Source organism: Hypanus sabinus, chromosome 5 (genome assembly GCF_030144855.1).
Source record: "Hypanus sabinus isolate sHypSab1 chromosome 5, sHypSab1.hap1, whole genome shotgun sequence".
Classification (NCBI taxonomy): Eukaryota; Metazoa; Chordata; class Chondrichthyes; order Myliobatiformes; family Dasyatidae; genus Hypanus; species Hypanus sabinus.
Window position 1 is genome coordinate 183,456,757 of NC_082710.1, and position 26,609 is coordinate 183,483,365.

The 26,609-nt window shown below is 45.8% G+C and overlaps 1 protein-coding gene across 1 annotated transcript; it reads right to left on the minus strand.

Moving 5' to 3' along the window:
* Positions 1–723: 723 nt before the first annotated feature.
* Positions 724–16,933, minus strand: LOC132394861 (LIM/homeobox protein Lhx9-like). Its single transcript, XM_059971269.1, has 5 exons — positions 16,802–16,933; positions 14,424–14,626; positions 11,778–12,145; positions 7,425–7,618; positions 724–999 (listed from the first exon to the last, which is right to left on the minus strand). The coding sequence occupies exons 1-5, from the start codon at positions 16,931–16,933 to the stop codon at positions 724–726; spliced, it is 1,173 nt and encodes a 390-aa protein (XP_059827252.1).
* Positions 16,934–26,609: the final 9,676 nt, after the last annotated feature.

Genomic DNA, 26,609 nt, shown 5'->3' on the forward strand with positions numbered 1-26,609 from the left:
CTAACTGCCCAGTGGCTGTTCATCCCAATACATCAATGGCCCATCTATTCGAAGATGGTGTTTCAGATTTAGTCTTCCATATCACACATGCAATAGGCCATCCATTTCACTGTAAGAACATAGAACAATACAGCACAGTACAGTACAGACCCTCTGACCCAAAATGTTGTGCTGACCTTTTAGCCTACTCTAAAATCAATCTGGCCCTTCTCTCCCACATAACCCTCTACTTTTCTATCATTCACGTACCTTATCTTAAAAGTCTCTTCAACATCTCTATTTGCCTCTGCCACCATCCCCGGCAGCATGTTTCACACACCCACCACTCTGTGTAAAAAAAACCTACCCCTGACATCTCCCCCATACTTTCCTCTAATCGTCTTAGAATTCTGCCCTTTGTATTACCCATTTCCACCTGGAAGGAGGCTTTTGGATATCCATCCTATCTAATTCTCTTTTCACTTTGAACATCTTTATCAAGTCGCCTCTTATGCTCCTTGGATCCAAAGGGAAGAGTCCTGGCTCGCTCAGCCTCTGTTTGGATGTTTCAATGGACGTCACAAATAAGACTAGTCTGTTTCTTTCTTTCTACTCCCTCGCCCATTGTGAGATCGTAGCCTCTGCTTTAAATACCCCGAAGCTTACCCCTCACAGTGAGAGAGGGTGGGAGGCACTGAGCCCACCTGTCCGTTGCCCCCACACCCACCACACTGAAAGCCACCATCAGCACAGGCTGCTGTGATCAATGGTCTGGAGGGGTTCATCAGACTTGGTGGGATCGATGTTCAGGAAGATGGGTGTCATGGTGGGCTGGGGGTTTGGTGGAAGGGGGCTGCCCTGGATGGAGAAGAGGGGGCTGGGTGGTCCCAGTGGTCCCGGGGTTGGCTGCATGCTGGGGGAGCGAGTGGCCTCCTGGTTCTCGGGCACCGTGTCGCTGTCAGTATTCTCCTCCTGCAAGAGGCTCTTCCGAAGCTTGGCTCTGGCATTCTGAAACCAAACCTGCAGGGGTTGAATGGGAGAGAGTCAACATCATCTGTGGAGAATCCACCTCCACCCATCCCCTCTGTCCACTCACCCACCATGAACCTCAATCCCCATGTTACCACTACCCCTTCCCTTCATCCATCAATCCATCCGCAGCCTCATCTTCCACCCGGTTCTCAAGCCCTTTCACACCAACCCACTCCTGAACCGTCCCACCCTGCCATCATACTCACAAGCCCATCAAGACCATAGGAGCAGAATTAGGCCACTTGACCCACCATTTCATCATGGCTTATTTATGATCCCTCTCAACCCCATTCTCCTGCTTCCCCCCCCCCATAACCTTTGACACTTTGACTAGTCAAGAACCTCAACCCAATGATTTGCCCTCCTCTGAAATGAATACCACAGATTCAGCACCCTTTGGCTGAAGGAATCCCTCCTCATCTCTGTCAAAATGGACATCCCTCTATTCTCAGGTAATGCTTTCTGGTCCTAGACTACCCCACTACAGGAAACATCCTCTCCACATCCACTCTATCTGTGTCCTCTGGTCCTAGACTCCCCCACTACAGGAAACATCCTCTCCACATCCACTCTATCTGTGCCCTCTGGTCCTAGACTCCCCCACTATAGGAAACATCCTCTCCACATCCACTCTAGCTGTGTCCTCTGGTCCTAGACTACCCCACTATAGGAAACATCCTCTCCACATCCACTCTATCTGTGTCCCCTGGTCCTAGACTCCCCCACTATAAGAAACATCCTCTCCACATCCACTCTATCGGTGCCCTCTGGTCCTAGACTCCCACACTATAGGAAACATCCTCTCCACATCCACTCTATCTGTGTCCTCTGGTCCTAGACTCCCCCACTATTGAAACATCCTCTCCACACCCACTCTATCTGTGTCCTCTGGTCCTAGACCCCCCCACTATAGGAAACATCCTCTCCACACCCACTCTATCTGTGTCCTCTGGTCCTAGACTCCCACACTATAGGAAACATCCTCTCCACATCCACTCTATCTGTGCCCTCTGGTCCTAGACTCCGCCACTATAGGAAACATCCTCTCCACATCCACTCTATCTGTGTCTCCTGGTCCTAGACTCCCCCACTATAGGAAACATCCTCAGCACATCCACTCCACCTGTGCCCTCTGGTCCTAGACTCCCCCACTGTAGGAAACATCCTCTCCACATCAACTCTATCGGTGCCCTCTGGTCCTAGACTCCCCCACTATAGGAAACATCCTCTCCACACCCACTCTATCTGTACCCTCTGGTCCTAGACTCCCCCACTATAGGAAACATCCTCTCCACATCCACTCTATCTGTGCCCTCTGGTCCTAGACTCCCCCACTATAGGAAACATCCTCTCCACATCCACTCTATCCGTGTCCTCTGGTCCTAGACTCCCCCACTATAGGAAACATCCTCTCCACACCCACTCTATCTGTACCCTCTGGTCCTAGACTCCCCCATTATAGGAAACATCCTCTCCACATCCACTCTATCTGTGTCCTCTGGTCCTAGACTCCCCCACTATAGGAAACATCCTCTCCACATCCACTATCTGTGTCCTCTGGTCCTAGACTCCCCCACTATAGGAAACATCCTCTCCACATCCACTTATCCAGGCCTTTCAATATTTGATAGGTTTCAAAGAGCTCCCCCTCATTCTTCTAAACTCCAGCAAGCACAGGTCCAGAGCCATTAAATGCTCCCCATACATTAACACTTTCACTCCTTGAATCATTCTTGTAAACCTCCTCTGGACCCTCTCCAATGACAGCATATCGTTTCTTAGATAAGGGGCCCAAAACTGCTCACAATACTCCAAGTGCACTCTGATCAACATCTTATAAAGCCTTAGTGTCACATATTTACTCTGATGTTCTAGTCGTTTTGAAATGAATGCTAACATTGCATTTGCCTTCCTTACCACCAACTCAACTTGCAAGTTAACTTCCAGGGAATCCTGCACAAGGACTTCCAAGTCCCTTTGCACTTCAGATTTTTGACTTTTCTCCTCATTTAGAAAGTAGACTATGCCCTTATTCCTTCCACCAAAGTGCATGACTGTACACTTCCCTACACTATATTCCATCTACCATTTCTTTGCCCATTCTCCTAATCTGTCTAAGTCTTTCTACCTAAGCCAATCAATTCCATTGACCAAATGGTTGACATATAATGTAAAAAAGAAGCAGTCCGAACACCAACCCCTATAGAGCAGCACCCAACCAGAACCAGGTCGCCACTGGCAGCCAACCGGAAAAGGTTCCCTTCATTCCAACTCTTTGCCTCCTACCAGTCAACCAATGCTCTATTCATGCTAATATCTTTCCTGTAACAATGGGCTCTTGTTAAGCAACCTCATGTTCAGAACTTGTCAAAGGCCTTCTGAAAATCGATGTAAATAACATCCACCAACTATCCTTTGTCTATACTCTGCTTGTTATTTCCTCAAAGAATTTCAACAGATTTGCCTGTCAGGATTTTCCATTGCTGATTTTGGCCTCCAAGTACCCCAGCCACTGAAGTCACACTAACTGGCCTATAATTTCCTTCCTTCTACTTCCCACACTTTTTAAAGAGTGGAGTGACATTTGCAATTTTCCTGTCCTCTGGAACTATTCCAGGATCTAGTGATTCTTGAAAGATTGTTACTAATGGCTCCATAATCTCTTCAGCTAGTTCGTTCAGAATCCTGTGGTGTACACCATCTGGTTGAGGTGATCTATCTACCTTCAGACCATTCAGCTTCTCTGACACTCTCGAATTTCTGGCATACTTTTTGTGTCTTTCACAGTAAAGACTGATGCAAAAGACATTATGGCTATCTGCCCTTTCTTTGTCCCCCATTACTACCTCTCCAGCAGCATTTTCCAGCAGTCTGACACACACTCACCCTCACTCTTTTTACTCTTTATATATCTGAAAAAGCTTTTGTAAAGTTCTTTGTTATTAATGGCTAGCTTACCTTCATATTTAATCTTTTCTCCCTTATGGTTTTTAAGTTGCTTTCTGTTGGTTTTTAAAAGCTTCCAAATTTAAAAGTTATTCCCACTAATTTATGCTATATTGCATGCCCTCTCATTTGCTTTTATGCTGTTGTTGATTTTCCTCATCAGCCATGGTTGTGTCATCCTGCTTTTAGGGTACTTTTGGGATGTATATAACCTGTGCCTTCTGAATTGCCTCCAGAACCTTCAGCCCTTGGTTTCAAGCTGGAGGGGTATGACTTCAGCCAATCCCAGCCCTGCCTGTCCAACCCCTTCCATCCCATCCATCTCCCTACAGGGAAAGGGAAAGAGTCAGCAATGTCTATGGATCATGACAATCCACTTTCCTACCCATCTCTACTGCTCTCACCCAATTGCCTTTCACTCTACTCACCCCTTCCCCACCATGAACCTCAACCTCCTTCATCCGAGCTCCCACCAATCTATCTCCAGCATCACCCTCCAACCTCTCAAGCCCAGCACCCTCCTTTCTTCCACTCCACACCTCCAGTCCCACCCTTGGAGGGAGAGTATGTGGACATAATTCGTCAGGGTTCCGAAAGGGAATTGGATCAGAACAGAGAGAATATAATCCACACAAGCATGTGGAGAGAAACGGGGAAGTGACTGATGAGATAATGTTACAGGGAGCCGGGTTGCACTCACTCGATCTCAAGATGTCCCAAACTACTTTGAGAGCTCAAGCTCTCGGACCGTCTTCTGCCAGTCTCTGAACTTAAACAATCTCCCTTCAGAGATAACTGGCAGGTCAGCTTCTTTAAACTACTCTCCTAAACTGTGGAACTCAACACCTAAAACTATAAGGGAGGCCGATTCAGTGATACCTTTAAACTTCAGCAAAAAACCTATTTATTTAACCTTGCTTTTAACTAACATCTTTTTTTTTGTCTTTTATTTTCAGTTATCGTTATTTTTTAATTTTATCTTTCATGTTTGTATTTTATCCCATTGTAAAGTACTTTGAATAATATCATCTGTATAAAATGTGTTCTATAAATAAAGTTATAATTATTATTATTTACAAAATACCCAATTACACTCATGTGACCCACTAACCGGTATGTCTTTCGAATGTGGGAGGGAACCGGAACTCCTCGAGGAAAGCAGAAAGTGGTGGTAGAGGAAGATGAGCTTGCTGGTGGGATCACGTTGGAGGTGGCAGAAGTTTCGGAGAATTATGTGCTGGGCACCGAGGTTGGCAGGGTGGTAGGTGAGGACAAGAGGAACCCTATCCCTGGTAGGATAGAGGGAGGATGGGGTAAGAGTAACACCATCAAACACATCTTTCCCTCCCACCCACTTTCTGCTTTTTGCAGGGATCATTCCCTATGCGACTGCCTTCTCTATTTGTCTTTCTCCACTGATCTCCCTCCTGACATTTATCCTTGCAAGTGGGACAAGTGCTACACCACCCAAACAGTCCTTCCAGGTGAGGTGACAATTCACCTGCGAGTCTGTTGGGGTCATATGCTGTGTCCGGTGCTCCCGGTGTGGTCTCTTGTATATCAGTGAGACCCGATGTAGATTGGGAGACCGCTTCATCGAGCACCCACACTACATCTGCAGGAACAAGCATGATCTTCCAGTGGCCACCCATTCTGATTCCACTTCCCATTCCCATTCCAATATGCACATCCTGGGCCTCCTCCACTGTCATGATGAGGCCACATTTAGGTTGGAGGAACAACACCTTATATTCCGTTTAGGTAGCCTCCAACCTGATGGCATGAACATTTATTTCTCAAACTTCCCCCCACCTTCACCATTTCCCATCCCCTTTACCTCTCTCATGTTATCGCCTCCCCGTTTTTTCTTTCTTCCATGGCCTTCTGTCTCTTTCACCAATCTCTTCCCAGCTCTTTGCTTCATCCCTCCTCCTGCAGGTTTCACCCATCACCTGGTGTTTCTCTCTCCCCTCCCCCCACCTTTCAAATCTACTCCTCAGCATTTTTTTGTCCAGTCCTGTCGAAGGGTTTCGGCCCAAAACATCAACTGTTCTTTTTTCCATAGGCGCTGCCTGGCCTGCTGAGCTCCTGCAGCATTTTGTGTGTGTTGCTCGGACTTCCAACACCTGCAGATTTTCTCTTGTTGGTGACATGAAATTGAACCCGAGTTGATGGTGCTGTGACAGCGTTACACTAACCCCTGCACTGCCATGCCAACCCCTAATCTGGCAGCCAGGCTCAAGGGCCAGATTAATTTCTTCTATACTCTTGCATGGGTTGAATGGTCATCAGCTCTTCAATCAATTTTAAACATTTTCCCTTTGTGCTGGACTGCCCCATTAGTAGGGAATCCTCTAGAAATTCCCTCTGAATTCTTGTTAGGATAACTGGGACTTCAGCTGAGGACTCCCATAGTGCTGAGGTGTGTGTGTGTGTGTGTGTGTGTGTGTGTGTGTGTGTGTGTGTGTGTGTGTGTGTGTGTGTGTGTGTGTGTGTGTGTGTGTGTGTGTGTGTGTGTGTGTGTGTGTGTGTCCATATATTACATTGGGATTCATTTTCTTCCAGGTATTTACAGAAAAAAAAGAAATTCAATAAATTTTACAAGAAAATTAACAAACAGAGAAGTTTGCGAAGATTTGACATGACATCTAAAAGTGTGGTGGAAATTGTATTGACTGGTTGCATCATGGCCTGATCTAGAAATACCAATGGCCTGTACTGAAAATCCTACAAAATATAGTGGATACGGCCCAGTCCGTCACAGGTAAAGCCCTCTCCACCACTGAGCACATCTTTCTTGCTGAGCACAGCAAGAAAGAACCATCCATCATCAGGGACCCCCACCACCCAGGCCATGCTCTCGTCTCGCTGCCTCCATCAGGCAGGAGGTACAGGAGCGTCAGGACTCACAGCACCAGGTTCAGGAACAGTTATTACCCCTCAACCATCAGGAACCACCACTTAGAACCAATGGACACACTTTCAAGGGCTCTTCATATCATGTTCTCTATATTAATTGCTTAATTATTTATTATTTATATTATTATTGTTTCTTCCTGTTTGCATTTATAGAGTTTGTTGCCTTTTGCACATTGCCTGTACTGTTGGTGTGCTCTTTGATTCCATTGTGTTTCTTGCATTTACTGTGTACGCCCACAAGAAAATAAATTGCAGGATAGTATATGTACTCTGATAATAAATTTACTTTGTTATTTTGAGCAACACACACAAACTGCTGGTGGAACGCAGCAGACCAGGCAGCATCTATAGGGAGAAGCACAGTCGACGTTTCGGGCCGAGACCCTTCATCAGGATGAAGCCTCGGTACTGAGACCCTCTGCCAGTCTCTGGCCTGCCTACCCTGTGCTCACCTGCAGCATTTACAGATTTCCTCGTGTTTGCATTGTTTTTTTCAGCCTCGGTACTGAGACCCCTGCCAGTCTCTGGTCTACCTGTCCTGTGCTTACCTGCAACACTCGCTTGGGAAGACCTGTCTTCTTGGAGAGCTGCTCCCAGTCTTTGCCATCAGGGTTGTGCTTGACGGCAAAGTAGGACTCCATGGTCCGGAGTTGGTGATGCTTGAAGCAGGTGCGGATGCGCTTGGCCTTCTGCTGCCCGAGGTAGCGGGGCTCCCCCGCGGTCTGCTCCCCCTCGGTGCATGCTGAAACCACAATAGGACCACGTGTGAGACCATGGCCGACTTTAAATATCTCTTCATCCACAACCTTCTCTCTCTGACAACCTTCTGCACCTTCTCTCTCTTCTTTCTAAGTAGCTGGTGGTGGACCTGAGGAGGGCTAAGGCACCGGTGACCCCTGTTTCCATCCAAGGGGTCAGTGTGGACATAGTGGAGGACTACAAATACCTGGGGATACGAATGGACAATAAACTGGACAGGTCAAAGAACACCGAGGCTGTCTAAAGAAGGGTCAGAGCCGTCTCTACTTCCTGAGGAGACTGAGGTCCTTTAACATCTGCCAGATGATGCTGAGGATGTTCTACGAGTCTGAGGTGGCCAGTGCTATCGTGTTTGCTGTTGTGTGCTGGGGCAGCAGGCTGAGGGTAGCAGACACCAACAGAATCAACAAACTCATTTGTAAGGCCAGTGATGTTGTGGGGGTGGAACTGGACTCTCTGACGGTGGTGTCTGAAAAGAGGATGCTGTCCAAGTTGCATGCCATCTTGGACAATGACTCCCATCCACTCCATAATGTACTGGTTAGGCACAGGAGTACATTCAGCCAGAGACTCATTCCACCGAGATGTAACACTGAGCGTCATAGGAAGTCATTCCTGCCTGTGGCCATCAAACTTTACAACTCCTCCCCTGGAGTGTCAGACACCCTGAGCCAATAGGCTGGTCCTGGACTTATTTCCACTTGGCATGATTAACTTATTATTATTTAATTATTTATGGTTTTATATTGCTATATTTCTACACTATTCTTGGTTGGTGTGGCTGTAAAGAAACCCAATTTCCCTCAGGATCAATAAAGTATGTCTGTCTGTCTGTCTCTCTCTGTCTCTCACTCATTCTCTCTCTCTCTCTTTTTCTCTCTCTCTCTCTTACTCTCTTTATCTCTGTCTCTTTCACTCACTCTCTCTCTGTAATGTGCAAAATGACTCTGTACACAAGACTATAAGACCCAATTCTGCCCATCGAGTTATTTCTTATTTTGTGTTTTTTTTGTATTTGCAGTTTGCTGTCTTTTGCATTCTGGTTGTTTGTCCATCTTTGTGATTTTAATCATTGATTCTATTGTGTTCCTTTGTACTTACTGTGAATGTCTGCAAGTAAATGAATCTCAGGGTAGTAGACAGTGGCATATATGTACAGTGGATTCCCGGTTAATTGGGCCATCTGTTAATTGGGGCAGCCACTTACTTGCAACACCGCTTAAACAAAAATAACTAATCAGGAAAATAGCTAGGATTCCCTTCGTTTATTTGCGACACTATGCCACTTAATTGGGAGAGGAGGCTGTTGGTGGACAGTTTATAACTAGCGAAACGTGCATGTCCATTAGACAGCTGCAAATGTTTCTGTTCTAAAAGCAGTGATTTTTGTCACTGTAGTTAGCAAGAAATAAGCAGCAAGGTAACTAGGAACTGCTTTGCTCACTGTGGTTTCAAGAAATAAGCAGCAAGGTAACTAGGAACTGCTTTGCTCACTGTGGTTAGCAAGAAATAAGCAGCAAGGTAACTAGGAACTGCTTTGCTCACTGTAGTTAGCAAGAAATAAGCAGCAAGGTAACTAGGAACTGCTTTGCTCACTGTAGTTAGCAAGAAATAAGCAGCAAGGTAACTAGGAACTGCTTTGCTCACTGTAGTTAGCAAGAAATAAGCAGCAAGGTAACTAGGAACTGCTTTGCTCACTGTAGTTAGCAAGAAATAAGCAGCAAGGTAACTAGGAACTGCTTTGCTCACTGTAGTTAGCAAGAAATAAGCAGCAAGGTAACTAGGAACTGCTTTGCTCACTGTGGTTTCAAGCTTTCCACCTTGGAGATGTCAGCAACAGCAGGGATTGAAAATAAAATGATTTAACTACTTCAACAAGTTAGGGACTTTGAAGAATTTGAAGTTATTGGCAATCATCTTGAATACTAAAATGAAAATGAAGATTTGGAGGTTTAATCATCGACAGTGTTGTATGATTATCTGCACAAGGTACTTGTACTGATTTTATTCATTGCATACGTTGGAAGAATTCCTCTATCGATAACTATTAGGGACACATAGATTATTGTACTGTAGTAGTATTAGTGTGTGTTCTAGTTTGTTCTGCATTTCAATTAAATACTTAATTTGTTATTCAGTTCCATGAAACACTCTTTATATGATGAGCCTTTCAACCCCAGAATCATTTTGTGAACCTCCTTTGTACCCTTTCTTACACATCCTTTCTTAGATAAGGAGCCCAAAACTGCACACAATACTCCAAGTGCTCCAGAGTTGCATCCTTAACAATTGGCTCCAACATCTTCCCAACCACTGAGGTCAGACTAACTGGCCCATAATTTCCTGTCTTCTGGCTCTCTCGCTTCTTGAAGAGTGGCATGAGATTTGCAATTTTCCAGACTTCAAGAATCACGCCAGAATCTACTGATTCTTGAAAGATCAGTACAAATGCCTCCACAATCTCTTCAGCCACCTCTTTCAGAACTCTGGGGTGTACTCCATTTGGTCCAGGTGACTTATCTACCTTCAGATCTTTGTTTCTCAAGCACCTTCTCCCTAGTAACGGCAGCTTCACTCACTTCTGGCATACTGTTAGTATCTTCCACGGTGAAGACTGCCGCAAAATACTTCTTCAGTTTGTCCACTGTTTTCTTGTCCTCCACTACTACTTCTCCAGTATCGTTTTCCAGCAGTCTGATGTCCACTCTCACCTCTCTTTTACACTTTATGTATCTGAAGAAATTTTTGGTATGCTTTTTAATATCATTAACTAGCTGACTTTAGTAGTCCACCTTTTCATTCTTTATGACTTTTTTAGTTGTCTTTTGTTGGATTTTAAAAGCTTCCCAATCCTCTAACTTCTCACTAATTTTTGCTCTATATTATTTCGTCTCTTTGGCTTTTATGTTGGCTTTGATTTCTCTTGTCAGCCACAGTTGCATCATCCTACTTTAAAACACTTCTGATAACTTAAACACAAGAGATTTGCAGATACACTGGACTTCCCAAAAGCAGGAACATTTCTCTTTGAAGGGGTTAATAAGACGCAGACTGCACATTGTCTACGGGGATTGGGAAACTGGGTCCAGGTTCAGGGATCAATCCCACTCCAGGCCACCCTTTCCAATCCTATGTGGGCCTCACAGTAGTGTAGTGGTTAGCGTGACGTTATTACAGCTCAGGACATCGGACCTTGGAGTTCAATTCCAACATCATCTGTAAAGTGTTCTGCCTCGTAACCATGTGGGATTCCTCCAAGGGCTCTGGTTTCCTCCCACATTACAAAGATGTACCAGTTAGTTGGTTAATTGGGCATTGTGAATTGTTCTGCAGTTAGGCTGGGGTTAAATAGCTGAGATGCTGAATGACGTGGATCATTGGGCTGGATGAGCTTGTTGTGCACTGTGTGCCTAAATAAATTCCACGCACACTTGGAGTATCGTGTTCAGCTCGCCTCATTACAGGAAGGGTGTGGAAGCTTTAGAGACAGTTATCAGGATGCTGCCTGGATTAGAGGGCATGCCTCGCAAATATTAGTCAGCCAGTGGTGCAGTAACACTGGACTTCGGGGCAAGTGGTGTCAGGTTCGAATCTGGCCGGCTCCTTACTTGCCTTCCACTCGTACTGGGAGTGTCGAGCTGGCAACTCAGCCTTGTAAAACAGACAAATGTTTAGGAAGTGGAAAACAAGAGGAACTTTACCTATCAGGATAGGTTGAGCAAGCTAAGGTTTCTCTCTTTGCCGTGAAGGAAGATGAGAAGTGAGTTGTTAGAAGTGTAAAAGATTCTAAGAGGCATAAATCGAGTGGACAGCTAGAAACTTTTTTGCAGGGCAGAAATGGCTAATACAAGGGTGCATAATTTTAAGGTGATTGGAGGAATGTATAGGGGATATCAGAGGTAGTCATATGGAGCAATGGAAATATGGAACATACAGCCAGGGCAATGTAGAGGCAGATACATTTAGGAGTATCTTAGGTTGGCACATGGATGGTTGAAAAATGGAGGATTATGTGGGAGGGAAGATTGACCTTGGAGTTGGTTAGAGGTTCAACACAACATCGTGGGCCAAAGGGCCTGCACAGTGCTATACAGTTCCGTGTTCTGTGCTCTATATTCTATAAACACACAGTGATGGGGCACCTGAATAGAACTCATCGCCTTCGCCCTGGAGTCTGCTGCTTCTCCGCTTGCGGGTGCTGCCACTCAGCTTGGTGGGCCACTCGCCATTGCCTGGGCCCACGGACAACCCCTCGTCACCCCGCAGGGCCAGCTCTGCCAGGCTGTCCATCAGTCGCGCCTCGTCCTCTGCCCGGCCCGGAGGCTCAAAGTGCTCCTGGCAGTAGACCAGGCCGTGGCGGGTGCCAAAAAGGTCTCCAGTTACCAGGGCCCGCCCACACATGGCACAGGTGAAGCAGCTGAGGTGGTAGACCTCCTCCTTGGCGCGCATTACCATCTCCGATGCCAGGATGCCCAGTTGGCATCGGGAGCACTGCTTAACGCAGAACCGCCTGCAGAAAGGAACACACACTCCATCAACATTGTACACAGTGTATCACCGTCTGGTGTAGAGGGGCCAGTGCACAGGGCTGGATGCAGCTGCAGAGGGTTGTAAATACAGCCAGTTCCACCATGGGCACGAGCCTCCCCACCATCGAGGACATCTTCAAAAGATGATGCCTCAAAAAGGTGGTATCCATCAATGGGTACCCTCACCTCCCAGGACATGTCCTCTTCTCAGTACTACCATGAGGAAGGAGGTACAGAAGCTTGAAGACACACACTCAAGATTTTAGGAACAGCTTCTTTCCCTCCACCATCAGATTTCTGAATGGTCCTTGAAGCTGTTAACACCACATCACAATTTTGCTCCGTTTTGCACTTTTATTTACATTGTATATGGAAATACTTCTTGTAACTTATAGTAATTTTATGTATTCTAGTGGGGAGTACAAGGAGGGGTAGCATTTCATGTGAAAGGGCTTGTTATGTCCATTCTGGGGCAGCTCACTCACGTTTCGTCCCCACCGGACACTCAACTCTCACATGTGACTCCAAGTAGCTGTTTGCATGTGACTGCAGTCACACCTTCGATAGGTGGGCATCCTCATACCCTGTTGTAGCATGTGAAGTCAGCTCTGGCGGACTGGGCGGATGAGGTCTATAGTGAGAGCCAACAGCCAGGAAGGCAGCTCTGCAACGTTTCGCGGAGAGCGAAGGACATGACAAGGCATGGAAGGAGTCACGTTCACCCACTGACCCCAGTTTGTGACAACTACTCGTGCCGTTGAACCTGGACTTCTGAGGTCAGGCAAGTGGAAGTAACCCCATTTCCATTTTAAAAGCCCTCCTGCACTGGTCTCCTGCCATTGTTGGATACGACAGATGACCAACCACGTGCATTCTACTGTACCACTGCCGCAAAACAACATTTTCCACCTTATATATCAGTGATTGAAAAACTCAGTTTTGATTCACACTGCACGCCTCATACAGTGAAACTCAGGGCAGCTCCAACTGAGCCCCGACCACGGGAAATCTCAGGAAGGTAAAACAAACCCCAAAGAGGGAAGGCTAGGGAAAATCTTCAAGGAGCAAAGACAAGCTAGACCAAGACAAAGTCAAATGCACCATTAATCTACAGGCAATGTCATTCAGGGGCTTGGGCTATATTTCTTTACAGCGACTGTATGTATTTAAGCTATCATAGCTGTATGTGCTGGGTGCTGAAGTACAATCATGTTTTGCATCTTGGCCCTGGAGGAACACTGTTTCATTTGGCTGTATTCAGGTATGATTGAACGACAATTAAACTTGAACCTGAACTTGAAAGAAGAGAGAAAGGGAGGGAGAAGATGGAGAGAGAGAGAGAGAGGGAGAGAGAAAAAGTGGGAGGAATGGAGGAAGGAACAGAGAGGGAGTGAGGCAGAGCGATGGAAAAGTGGAGAGAGAGTGGGAGGAAGGGAGAGAGAATAAAGGGAAAGATGGAGGGAGAGGGAAGGATGAAGGGAGGGGGGGCAGGGGAAGGGAGGAAGAGAGAGGGGGATGAAGGGACCATAAGATAAAAGAGCAGAATTCAGCCTATTGTGTATGCTCTACCATGGGAGGGAGGGAGATGGAGGGAGGGTGACGGGACAGTACATTCACAGAAAAAATAAAGAAATACAATAGAATTTCTGGAACACAACATATAAACAGAGATTGACGAGCAGCCAAAGTGCACAAACTGTGGACTTGAAAATAACTGTAAACTGTGAAAATAAAGAAACTGAACATGGGTTGCTGAGAGACCTTGAAAGTGAGTTTGAAGGTTGTGGAATCAGTTCAGAGTTGCAGTGAGTGAATTTATCCCTTCTGGTTCAAGAGCAATAGTTGAAGGGTAATAACTCTTCCTGAAACTGCTGGCACTAGTCCAGAGGCTCCTGTGCTCCTGCCTGATGGTAGTAGTGAGGAGAGAGCAAGGCCTGGAGGGTGGGGTCCTCAACGAAGGATGCTGCTTTCTTGTGGCAGCGCTCCATGTCGATTTGCCCAGTGGTGGGGAGGGCTTTTCCTGTGGACTGGGCCGTATCCACTACTCTCCATCGAATTTTCCGTTCCTGGCCATTAGTGTTTCCATACCAGTCCCTGATGCAACTATGGCGATGTGCCGAACCTACAGAAATCTGGGTACGATAACCAGATCCACATCCGTATTCAGATGCTGGACTTACACAAGAAAGTAGAGGAGTGTGAGAGGTGGGGCAGGGGCCTATGTGCCTCGGGGACCGTGGTGTGGGTGATACACGTTACCTGTAATAGTCATCCTTGCAGTAGATGGCTCCATCCTTGGAGAAGCAGGTGAGCTCGGAGCCGAGGATGAGCCCGCACACACAGCACTTCAGGCAGCGACTGTGCCAGGGCTTGTCCACTGCAAACACCACGTAGCGGTCATAGATGGCCTCTCCACAGCCAGCACACACTGCGGCCTTCAAAGTAAAGTCCGACGGCACTCCCTGACCAAAGGGACAGAAGGAGATAAAACACAGTCTACAATAAGACATGGGAGCAGAATTAGGCCATTCAGCCCATCGAGTCCACTCTGTCATTCCATCATGGCCGATTTATTATCCCTCTCAACCCTATTCTCTTGCCATCTCCCCATAACCCTGACTCATCAAGAATCTATCAAGCTCTGCTGTAAGTATACCAATGACAGACTCAACGGCTGTCTGTGACAATGAATTCCAAAGATTCACCAACCTTGAGTTAAAGAAATTCCCCCTAATCTCTGTTCTAATTGGAAGTCTCTCAAATCTGAGGCTGTGTCCTCTGGTCCGAGTCTCCCCTATAGGAAATATCCTCGCCACATCCACTGTACCTAGGCCTTTCAATATTCAATAGGTTTCAATGAGAACCTCATCATTCTTCTCAACGCCAGAGCCATCAAATGCTCCTCATGTATTAACCCTTTCATTCCTGGGATCATTCCCGTGAACTTCCTTTGAACCCTGTCCAATGGTAGCATATCCTTTCTTAGACATGGGTCCAAAACTGCTCACATATCATGCGATATGGGCCTCCATAAATGCTCACACTTGCACGGTGACAGTAGAAAAGATGGCTCTGGATACTGGATAGAGGGCAGAAGTTCAATAGGTGGGTCTCTCGTCTTTATACAGCACTGTCTAATGGCTTCAGCCTGGCCAGCAGCTATGGCTAGCTGTGTAACTTTCCCTGAGGCGAGAGCATAGCCCTTGAGGATGAGGGCTGGAGATTCATTGGCCTGATCCTGTTGACTACAGGATTAGCCACTGGGATTTGGGCAATATGGGCCTACACATTAGCGTAGCAGCTGGTGTAACACTTTGAAGCAAGAATAAGTCCCACTGCTATCTGTGAATGTGTTAAAATGAGATTAGCTTTATTTATCGCATGTACATCAAAACACTGAAACACACAGTCCGGGGAGCCCACAAGCTTTGCCGTGCTTCCAGAGCCAACATAACATGCCCACAACGTACTGACCCTATCCTGTATGCCTCTGAATGTGGGAGGATACTGGAGCACCCGCTGGGAACCCAGGCGGTTATGGAGAGAGCGTACAGACAGTGGTGGGAATCGAACCCCAATCGCTGGGGACATAGTAACGTTACGCTAACCATTATGCCATTATGGTTAGGTAGAGCCTTTAGCGTAACACTTTATGTTGCCAGTGACCCAGATTCAATTCCCACTGCTGTCTGTAAGGAGTTTGTACGTTCTCCCCATGACCGTCTGGGTTTCCTCCCACATTGCTAAGACATACGGGTTAGGTTTAGTGAGCATGCTGTGTTTGCCTCAGAAGTGTGGTGACACTTGCAGGCTGACCCCAGCACATCCTCGGACTGCGTTGGTCATCAACTCAAATGACACATCTCACTCTATGCTTTGATGTATGTGTGACAAATATGGCTAAAAATGTGATTCATCTAACACAGTGACACATGTACACAGTTCTGGATTAGTTAGGCCAAGAAATGTTATGGGGAGAAGGCAGGAGAATGGGCTCAAGAGGGGTAATAATCAGCCATGATGGAATGGTGGAGCAGACTCGATGGGCCAAATGGCCTCATTCTACTCCTATGTCTTAAGGTCTTATGGAAGTCTTGGGTCAGGATAATGACCATAAGACACAGGAGCAAAACTAAACTATTCAGCCCTTCGTGTCTGTTCTGCCATTCCACCACGGCTGATTAAGTCTGCATAGCAGTTAGCGCGATGCTATTACAACTCGGGGTGTCAGAGTTCAGAGCTCAACTCCAATGTCATCTGTAAGGAGTTTGTACATTCTCCCTGTGACCGTTGGTTTCCTCCCACAGTCCAAAGACGTACCGGTCAGGAGGTTAATTGTTCATTGTAAATTGTGCTGTGATTAGGCTAGGGTTAAATCGCGGGTTGCTGGGTTGTGTGGCTCAAAGGGCCTGAAAGGCCAGTTCTGTGACGTAATCCAATAAATAAATTAACATATATTTGATACTGGAATTGGAGGTGTGTTGGGATGTGGGACAAATGGGCAATCTCTTTTGAAGAGCTGGCACAGGAGTCGATGGGCTGAGTGACCATAATGTGGGCTTTAATTATTGCAGGAGCCTCCACTGTCTCTCCAAGTTTCACACCCTTGTGATGGAAGTTGCCAGGACGTTAATTACCTGTTGCATGTCCAGATGCAGGCTGGGCTGTTGTGGAGTAATCCCTTCCTCTAGCAGGGTCTCCCGGATCTCTTCCTCAGGGAATCCGTGGATCAACATGGAGGAATACTGGAAACTGCAACCTCCCTCCATCGCCGGGATGCCGTGGCAGCAGTTGTGTTAGACAGCCTCATGTACTCACAGCCCGGGCAAGGGTTGTACCTTCCTTCCAAGAAACAAGCAAGAATCTGAGCTTTGAACTTGAACACAGAGCCTTTCTTGTGTAGTCAAATCTGCCCAAAGCCTCACTGGCACCAGCCTACCTGCCGTGAAAGACATTTATACAGAAAGGAGCCGGAAAAGGGCCAGTAACGTCATGAAGGATCCCACCCACCCTGCTCACGGACTGATTGTCCCACTCTCATCAGGGAGGAGGCTATGCATCATCGATACCAGGACCACCAGACTCAAAAACAGTTACTTTCCCCAAGCAGTAAGTCTGATCAACACCTCCACCCCTCCACACCCCAAACATCACTACCTTATCATTTCCAGTTCTTATGGACATGCATTCAATGTCTGTATAAAAGCTATCTTAAGTATTTATATTCATTGTGTTGTTATTATTCTTCTTTATCTTAGTTTTTTTTGTGCTGAATGGTCTCTGGAGTAACAATTTTTTCGTTCTCCTTTACACTTGTGCACTGGAAATGACATTTTGCGATGCTGCAGAAGACCGTTGAGCCTATCAGGTCCATCCTAGGCCCCTTAGAACGCTCTCCTTCTCGTTATTCGCCTGTATCCTGACACACTGCTGATTTCCGCATCCTAGCCACTTCGGTCACTCAGCGTCATGAAGGGGTAACCTGCCAACAAGTATTTCAGATGTCAGAAGTAATGAGAGGCACAAGGGGGAAGCCGTGGTCACACGGAGAACTACAAATGATCTTTAGGAGGTCAAATGTGAGGGGAAAGTATGCTGGATGGTACTGAATAGTCACCACCAGACCTACCCCACTGCCCTGGAATTCCTTCACAAACCTCCCCCTGAGGTGGAATGCCCTCAGAATTGTCCCTCTATGGAGGAGCTCCCTCAGTACTGTCCCTCTGAGGTGGAGATCCCTTAGTACAGACCCTCTGAGGTGAGCTGCATCAATCAGCTCCTCTGAGCAAGAGATCCATCAATATCATTCCTCTCTGTTGTGGAGCTTCCTCACTACCATCCCTCTGTGTTGGAGCTCCTTCAGTACCATATTACTGCGGTGGAGACCCCTCAATATCATCCCTCTGTGATAGATACCGCCTGTGTTTGGTGGTGATCCCTCAATATCATCCCTCTGTGATAGATACCGCCTGTGTGTGGTGGTGATCCCTCAATATCATCCCTCTGTGATAGATACCGCCTGTGTTTGGTGGTGATCCCTCAATATCATCCCTCTGTGATAGATACCGCCTGTGTGTGTTGGAGATCCCTCAATATCATCCCTCTGTGATAGATAGCGCCTGTGTTTGGTGGTGATCCCTCAATATCATCCCTCTGTGATAGATACCGCCTGTGTTTGGTGGTGATCCCTCAATATCATCCCTCTGTGATAGATACCGCCTGTGTTTGGTGGTGATCCCTCAATATCATCCCTCTGTGATAGATACCACCTGTGTGTGGTAGAGATCCCTCAATATCATCCCTCTGTGATAGATACCGCCTGTGTGTGGTAGAGCTCCCTCAATATCATCCCTCTGTGATAGATACCACCTGTGTGTGGTGGAGATCCCTCAATATCATCCCTCTGTGATAGATACCGCCTGTGTGTGGTGGAGATCCCTCAATATCATCCCTCTGTGATAGATACCACCTGTGTATGGTGGAGATCCCTCAAAATGGTCCCTTAGTGGACCTCCTTGAGTATCACCATTCTGTGGTTGCAGAAGGTTGTAAACTCAGCCAGTTTCGTCATGGGCACCAGACTCCCCACCATCCAGGGCATCTTCCAAAGGCGATACTGTACCTCAGAAAGGCAGCATCCATCATTAAGGACCCCCATCACCAGAACACACCCTCTTCTCATTGCTACCATCAAAGAGAAGCTTGATGTCACAAATTTAACATATTAAAAACAGCACATGGTGAGAAATTTGTTGTTTTACGGCAACAGTACAGTGAGATACATACATTACAAAAAGAAATACACTCAGAGGCCACTTTATTATGTACAGGAGGCACCTAATAAAGTGGGCATGGAGTGTAAGTCCGTGGTCTTCTGCTGCTGAAGCCCCTCACTTCAAAGTTCAATGTGCTGTGTGTTCAGAGACGCTCTTCCGCACACTACTGTTGTGACGCATGGTTATTTGAGTTGCTGTTGCCTCCTGTCAGCTTGAACCAATCTGGCCATTCTCCTCTGACCTCTCTCATTAACAGGGCCCTCAGAACTGCCACTCACTGGTTCTTTTTTTTGTATTTCACACCATTCTCTGTAAACTCTAGAGACTGTTGTGTGCAAAAAAAACAGGAGATCAGCAGTTTCTGAGATACTCAGACCATCCCATCTGGCACCAGCAATCATTTCTGAGGAAATTATTTCTTTGAGGAAATAACAAGAAAGATAGACAAAGGAGAAATAATGGATGTTGTATTCATTGATTTTCAGAACACCTTTCACAAGGTGCAGCACGAGGCTGCTTAAGAGCTCATAGACTAGATAGAGTATTGACTGATTGGCAGGAGGCAAAGAGTGGGAATAAAGGGAGCCTTTTCTGGTTGGCTGCCACTGACTCGTGGTGTTTCACGGGGTAAGTTGGGACCATTTTATATGTCACTGACTTGGATGACAAAATTGATGGCTTTGTGGCTAAGTTTGCAGATGATACGAAGATAGGTGGAGGGCAGGTAGTGTTGAGGAAGCAGGGAATCTGCAGAAGAACTTCGACAGATTAGGAGAATGGGTAAAGAAATGGCAGATGGAATACAGAGTCGGGAAGTGTATGGTCAAGCACTTTGGTAGATGAAACGAAAGCATAGACTATTTTCTAAACAAGCAGAAAATTCAACAGCCAGAGGAGCAAAGGGACTTGGAAGTAATCATGCAGGATACCCTAAGGGTTAACTCTCAGGTTGCATCAGTGATGAGGAAGGTAAATGTTAGCATCCATTTCAAGAAGACTAGAATTTGAAAGCAGGGATGTAATGTTGAGGCTTTATAAGTCACTGGTGAGTCCTCACTTGGAGTATTGTGAGCAGTTTTCGGACCCTTACTTGAATTGAATTTATTTAAATCTTACAACAATCCCACCACAGGAGGGAGTAAAAATCTTTTCATTATGACTCTGTCACAATATACAGACATGTGAATTTATAAGTCTAATGGCTTGTAGAAAGAAGCTGTCCTGTTGGTTCTGGTTTTTACACCGTGGTCCCATTTACCAGCCTGAAGCAGCTGAAACAGTTTATGGTTGAGGTGACTGGTGCCCCCAGTGATCTTCCAGACCTTCTTTCTGCACCTGCTGCTGTAAATGTCCTCAATGGAGGGAAGTTCACATCCACAGATGTGCAGGGCTGTCCGTACCACTCTCTGCAGTGCCCAGCAATCAAGGTTGGTGCAGTTCCCGTAACAGACGGCGGTACAGCCAGTCAGGATTCTCTCAATGGTGTTCCTGTAGAAGGTCTTGAGGATTTGGGGGCCTATGCCGAACTCTTCAGTTGCCTGTTGTGCATTTTTTTAAACCACACAGCCAGTGTGTACAGTCCAGGTGAGATCTTCAGTGATGTGTATACAGACGAACTTGAAACTACTCACCCTCTCAACTGCTATCCCATTGATGGTGATCAGGGCGAGTCTGTCCCCATTCCTCCTGTAAACCACAGTCAGCTCTCTTGTTTTTTGAGGGGTACATTGAGGGAGAGGTTGTTACCTTGGCAGCACTGTGTCAGAGAGGAGTGCTGTCATTGGAGAGGGTTCAGAGGAGGTTCTCGAGAATGAAAGGGTTATCGTATGAAGAGGATTTGATGCCTCTGGGCCTGCTCTCGTTGGAATTTAGAAGAGTGAGGGGTGGCTCACTGAAACCTATCAAATCTTGAAAGACCAATCCAGAGTGGATGTGGAGAGAATGTTTCCTATCGTGAAGGAATCCAGGAGCAGAGGGCTTAGCCTCAGAATAGAGGGACGTCCATTTAGAACAAAGATGAGGAGGAATGTTTTTTGCCAGAGGGTGGTGAATGTGGAGAATACATTGCCAGCCTGTGGAGGCCATGTCATTGGGTGTATTTAAGACCCAGGTTGACAGGTTCTTCATTAGTCAGGGCATGAAGAGTTAAGGGAAGGCGGCTGGAGAATGGGCTTGAAAGGTAAAATGGAGCAGCCAATATGGAATGCTAGAGCTGACTCATTAGACTGAATGACCTAATTCTGCTCCTATATTCTATGGTCTTTATGATCTTATAGTCAAAGTCACTTAGACCACATTTCTTACGCATTCTGATGTTTGGTCTGAACCTCTTGACCATGTCTGTGTACTTTTATGCACTGAGTTGCTGCCACGTGATTAGTTGCTTTAGTGAGCAGGTGTACAGGTGTACCTAATAAGATGGCCACCGTGTGCACCGTACGTCAGTGAAAATAAGTCTAATTGTGATTCTGATTCACAGTGGAGTCAGTGGCTGAGACATAGTCAGTACTGGAATGTTGGAATTGTGGCATCCAATTAATATACAAGATCCCACAGGATGCCACGTGAAGATGAGATCTATTTAAGTGGGAATAGAGTAAATACTGGTCTCAGGACACAGCGGCAAACTCCCTGCTCTTGCCCTGGTTATATTTACATCCACTTGGGACAAAGACTCGGTTGAACCAATGCCTGAGCCCAGTTCATCACAGGCAAAGTCCTCCTCACACCTCCAAGGAGAGCTGCCACGAGTAAGCAGCATTCGTCATCAAGGACACCCTCCATCCAGGCCATGCTCTCTCGCCTTGCTGCTGCCATTGGGTAGGACGTACACATCACCAGGAACAGAAACTGTTATTACCCCACAACCATCACACTCCTAAACTGGCAAGGATAACTTATCTTACCTCAACTGATTTTACAACCTATAGAGTCACATTCAAGGTCTCTTTGCAACTCATGTTTTCAGTATTAGTTTTTCCTATTTGTATGGTTTGTCTTCTTTTGCACATTGGCTGTGTCAGTATTTGCTTCTGTGTAGTTTTTCATATATTCTATTGTATTTCTCTATTTTCCTGTAAATGCCTGCAAGAAAGTGAATCAGTAGGTCATCTACACTAGCATATACATACTTTGATAGTATATATACCTTGTGCATTTGAAGGCAGCAGCTTGCCCTCACTTCCACACTCGGCGTGGATTCATTGTGGTGTCATGTACTGAAGTCTCTGGAGAAAGGTTGGGAAGCAGAGATTATTCCAGAGACTGGGAGAGACAGGGACCATGCTCACTGAACTGCAGACACTTCCTATATGTCACCACTGCGGTGGTGAGCTAGCAATAGGAGACAGGAGCCACATCAGTATGTCAAAAATTCTGTGTGCATGGCAAAGGGAGAGAGATAGGGTGGGAGAAGAGGAGAGCAAGAGAGAGAGACTGGGAGGGGGAGAGAGGGAGAGGGGGTAAGAGGAGGAAAGAGGGGGAGAGGGAGAGAGAGATAGAAAAGGGAGATTCATTTTCTTGCAGGCATTTATAGAAAAATAAATACAGTAGAATTTACTAAAAATTATACATAAACAAACACTGATAAACAGCCAATGTGTAAGAAGAAGACAAACTGTGAAAATAGAAATAATATCAAGAGAATGAGCTATAAAGAGTCCTGAAAGTGAGTCTGCAGGTCGTAGCACGAACAAGAGAAAATCTGCAGATGCTGGAAATCTGAGCAACACACACAAAATCCAGGCCGAAGAATCAACTGTACTTTTTTCCACAGATGCTGCCTGGACTGCTGAGTTCCTCCAGCATTTTGTTTCTGCAGGTCGTAGAATCAGTTCAGAGCTGTAGTGAGTGAAGTTATCCACACCGGTTCGGGATTTTGATGGTTGTAAGAGAGAGACAGATACAGAGAGGGAGGGGGAATCCAGAGAGAGAGGGGAAAGGGTAGAGGAGAGGAAGGGCAGAGAGAGGAAGAGAGCAGGGATAGAGAGTATAGAGAGGGAGGCAGTGATGGAAGGTACAGAGAGAGAGAGGAGAGAGATGGAAAGAGGGCTGGAGATTAGAGAGAGAGGACAGAGAGAGAAGGCAGAGAGAGATCGAGATGGAGAGAGAGGAGGAGAGAGGGAGAACAGGGAGAAAGAGCAGATTTAGAGAGTAGTGAGAGAGGGCAGAGATGGAGAGAGAGGAGAGAGGCAGGACATAGAGGGGGCAGAGAGAGAATGCAGAGTGAGAGAAATAAATAAGAGGGAGAGGGAGGGAGTGTGTGAGAGACAGACAGAGTGGGAGAGATGCACTGTGTTTCTCTGAACTGGGGCTCTCTGCAAGTCTAGAGCAAAGATTGAGGAAATGTCTCACAAGTCCTACCAAGGGAACACTTCACTACTTTCGGTCAGGGAGAGTCATAAGGCCTTAGCTTTCACAGGAGGAGAGCCTATTTGAGTATGTGAACACTCTATCCTGAATACCGAGACCCAGCAGATTCCTCCAGTTTACCCAGAACTCAAAACCAGACTACAAGCAGGAGCAACTGTGTGAAGGATTTACTCCTCTACATCCTCGTCCCCTCCTCATGCCATTTTATATTACTGTATTCAGATAGAGTGCGGAACAGGCCCTGCCAGCCCAATGAGCCACAATGTCCAGTAACCCCTGAGTTAACTCTAGCCTAATCACGGGACAATTTACAATGACCAATTAACCTATCAACCTGTACGTCTTTGGACTGTGGGAGGAAACCAGAGCACACGGAGGAAACCATGAGCTCATGTGAGAAAATAGAAACTCCTTAGAGACGGCACCAGAATTGAACTTCGATCTCTGTAACACCCCAATCTATAATAGCATTACACTAACCACTACGCTACTGTGTCTGACAGCAGATCCCCATGTTCTACTGAGCCTCACCGTTACTGGCAAGGCAGCAAGGTTTCATTGTAACCAGAGACAATAGTGCCTGAGACTGGTTCAAATCTACTCTGGAGGCTGAGAGATATCACAGACAGACAGGGAGTGTTGCAGAGTATAGTCCCAATACACTATGCCTGCCCCAGAGTAGGCTTTCAGGAATCGTGGCTCCCACACTGATCGACCATTTAGTGGCACGGCAACATAGTTTTACAGTGCCAACAATCACTGATTTTGTATGTTCTCTCCATGACTGCATGAGTTTCCTGCAGGTGCTCCATATTCCCATATTCCAAAGAGGTATGAGCTAGGGTTAGTAAGTTATGAACATGCTACATTAGTGTCAGAAATGTGGTGACACCTATGGGCTAGCCCCAGAACAATGGCTTTGGCTATTGATGCAAACGATGAGTCTCACTGCATATTTCGATGTACATAACAAATAAAGCCAATTTTAACCTTAAATCTTCAATCTTGAACCAAACATCATAATCCTAACCACTATAGTGAACAGTTTGATCACTATTGGACTGTAAAGTATAGGAGCAGAATTAGGCCATTTGGCCCATCAAGTCTGTTCCACCATACAATCATGGCTGATCCTTCTTTCCTTTCCCCAGCCCCACACCCCAGGCTTCTCCCTATAACCTTTGATGCCATGTCCATGGCACCTTGTCAAAGGCTTTCTGACAGTCCAAATATATAACATCCACTACACCCCCTTTATCTATCCTACTTGTAATCTTATCAAAGAATTCCTGCAGGTTCATAAAGCAATACTTTCCCTTAAGGTGCTGGCTTTGTCCTATCTTGTCTACCTATGCACTGTGGACTTCTTTTTTTGTTCTAATTATGTATAATTTATATATTATTTTAGTCACCACGTTCCTCTGTCGGGTCATCCTTTAGTCTCTTACGTCCCAGGGGATAATGCCCCAGTCTATACAATTCTCAGATCCATCTATCACACTTACAGAGGAACGTGGTGACCTGACCATTTGCACTTACATCAACAGTGATGAAGTGTTTGAGAGACTGGTGATGAAACATCAGTTCCTGCCTGAGAGGCAACTTGGATCTGCTCTAATTTGCCTACTGGAGCAACAGGTCCACAGCAGATGCCGTCTCATTGGCTCGTCACTCAATCCTGGAACAAAGATGCATACATCAGGATGCTCTTTATCGACTACAGCTCAGCATTCAATATCATCATCCCCTCAAAACTAATTAATCAAGACCTTAGCCTCAAAATTGGATCCTGGCTTTCCTCACTTGCAGTTCAGATTGGCATCAAAATCTCCTCCACAATGCCCATCAGCACAGGTCCACAGTTATACTGTGTTCTTAGCCCCCTGCCCTACTCACTTTGCACTTATGACTGTGTGGCTACGCACTGCTCCAATGCCATTTTCAAGCTTACTGATGACACCACTGTTGTAGGCCAAATCAAAAGTGGTGATGAATCAGCATATAGGAGGGAGACTGAAAATATGTCATAAAGAAACAACCTCTCATTCAGTGTCAGCAGGACCAAGGAGCTGATAGTAGACTTCAGAAGAGGAAAATCAGAGGCCTGTGAGCCAGTCCTCATAGGAGGATCAGAAGTAAATAGGGTCAACAGTTTTAAAATCCTAGGAATTACTATTTCAGAGAACCTACCACAGACCCAGCATGTAAGTGCAATTGCAAAGAAAGCACGGCAGTGTCTCTACAAAAGGTAGTGGATTCAGCCCAGTAAATCACAGGTAAAATCCTCCCAACCATTGTGCACACCTACATGCATTGCTATAGAAAAGCATCACCCATCATCAAAAATCCTCACCAAGATCATGCCCTTTTCTCACTGGTACCATCAGGTAGAAGGTACAAGAGCCTCAGGACTTGCACCACCAGTTTCAACATTTACTACCCCTCAACTATCAGGCTTTTGAACAAAAGGGGATAACTACACTCATTTGCTCCATATTGAAATGTTCAGGCAATAAAAGACCTCACTTTTTAAGGAATCTTTATCTCGTTATCTCATTATTTATTTGATTTATTTATATTTGCATTTGAATCAGAATCAGGTTTATTATCACCGGCATGTGTCATGAAATTTGTTAACTTAGCAGCTACAGTTCAATGCAGTACATAATATAGAAGGAAAACAGCTAAAAATTAAATAATAATAAATAAATAAATTACAGTATACATATATTGAATAGATTAAAAATCATGCAAAAAAACAGAAACAATATATATTTAAAAGGTAAGGTAGTGTTCAAAGGGTTTAGGTCTGGCAGGAGGAGTTATTAAGATTTGTACAGTTTATTGTCTCCTACACTCTGGTTGATCTTTCACTGATCCTGTTATAGTTACTAGTCTATAGATTTGCTGAGTATGCCCACAGGAAAATGAATCGCAGGGTTGTATGTGGTGACATAAATGTGCTTTGATAATAAATTTATTTTGAATTCTACAATACCATGCAAAAGTCTTAGGCACATATATATAGCTAGGGTGCCTGTGACTTTTGCACATTACTGTAGTGTTTTATTCATTGCACTGAACTACTGCTGCAATAAAAAACAAATTTCATGACTGATGTGAGTGATGATAAACCACATTCTGATATGGGTCTCTATTGTGGACTGAGAGTGGGAAGAGGACAGGGAGATGGGAATCGGGGTGGGGAAAAGGTAAAGGGAGAGGGAGGGAGTGTGTAGCACCAGAGAGACATTCTGTAATGATCAGTAAACTGGTTATTTGGAATCAAATAAGCTTA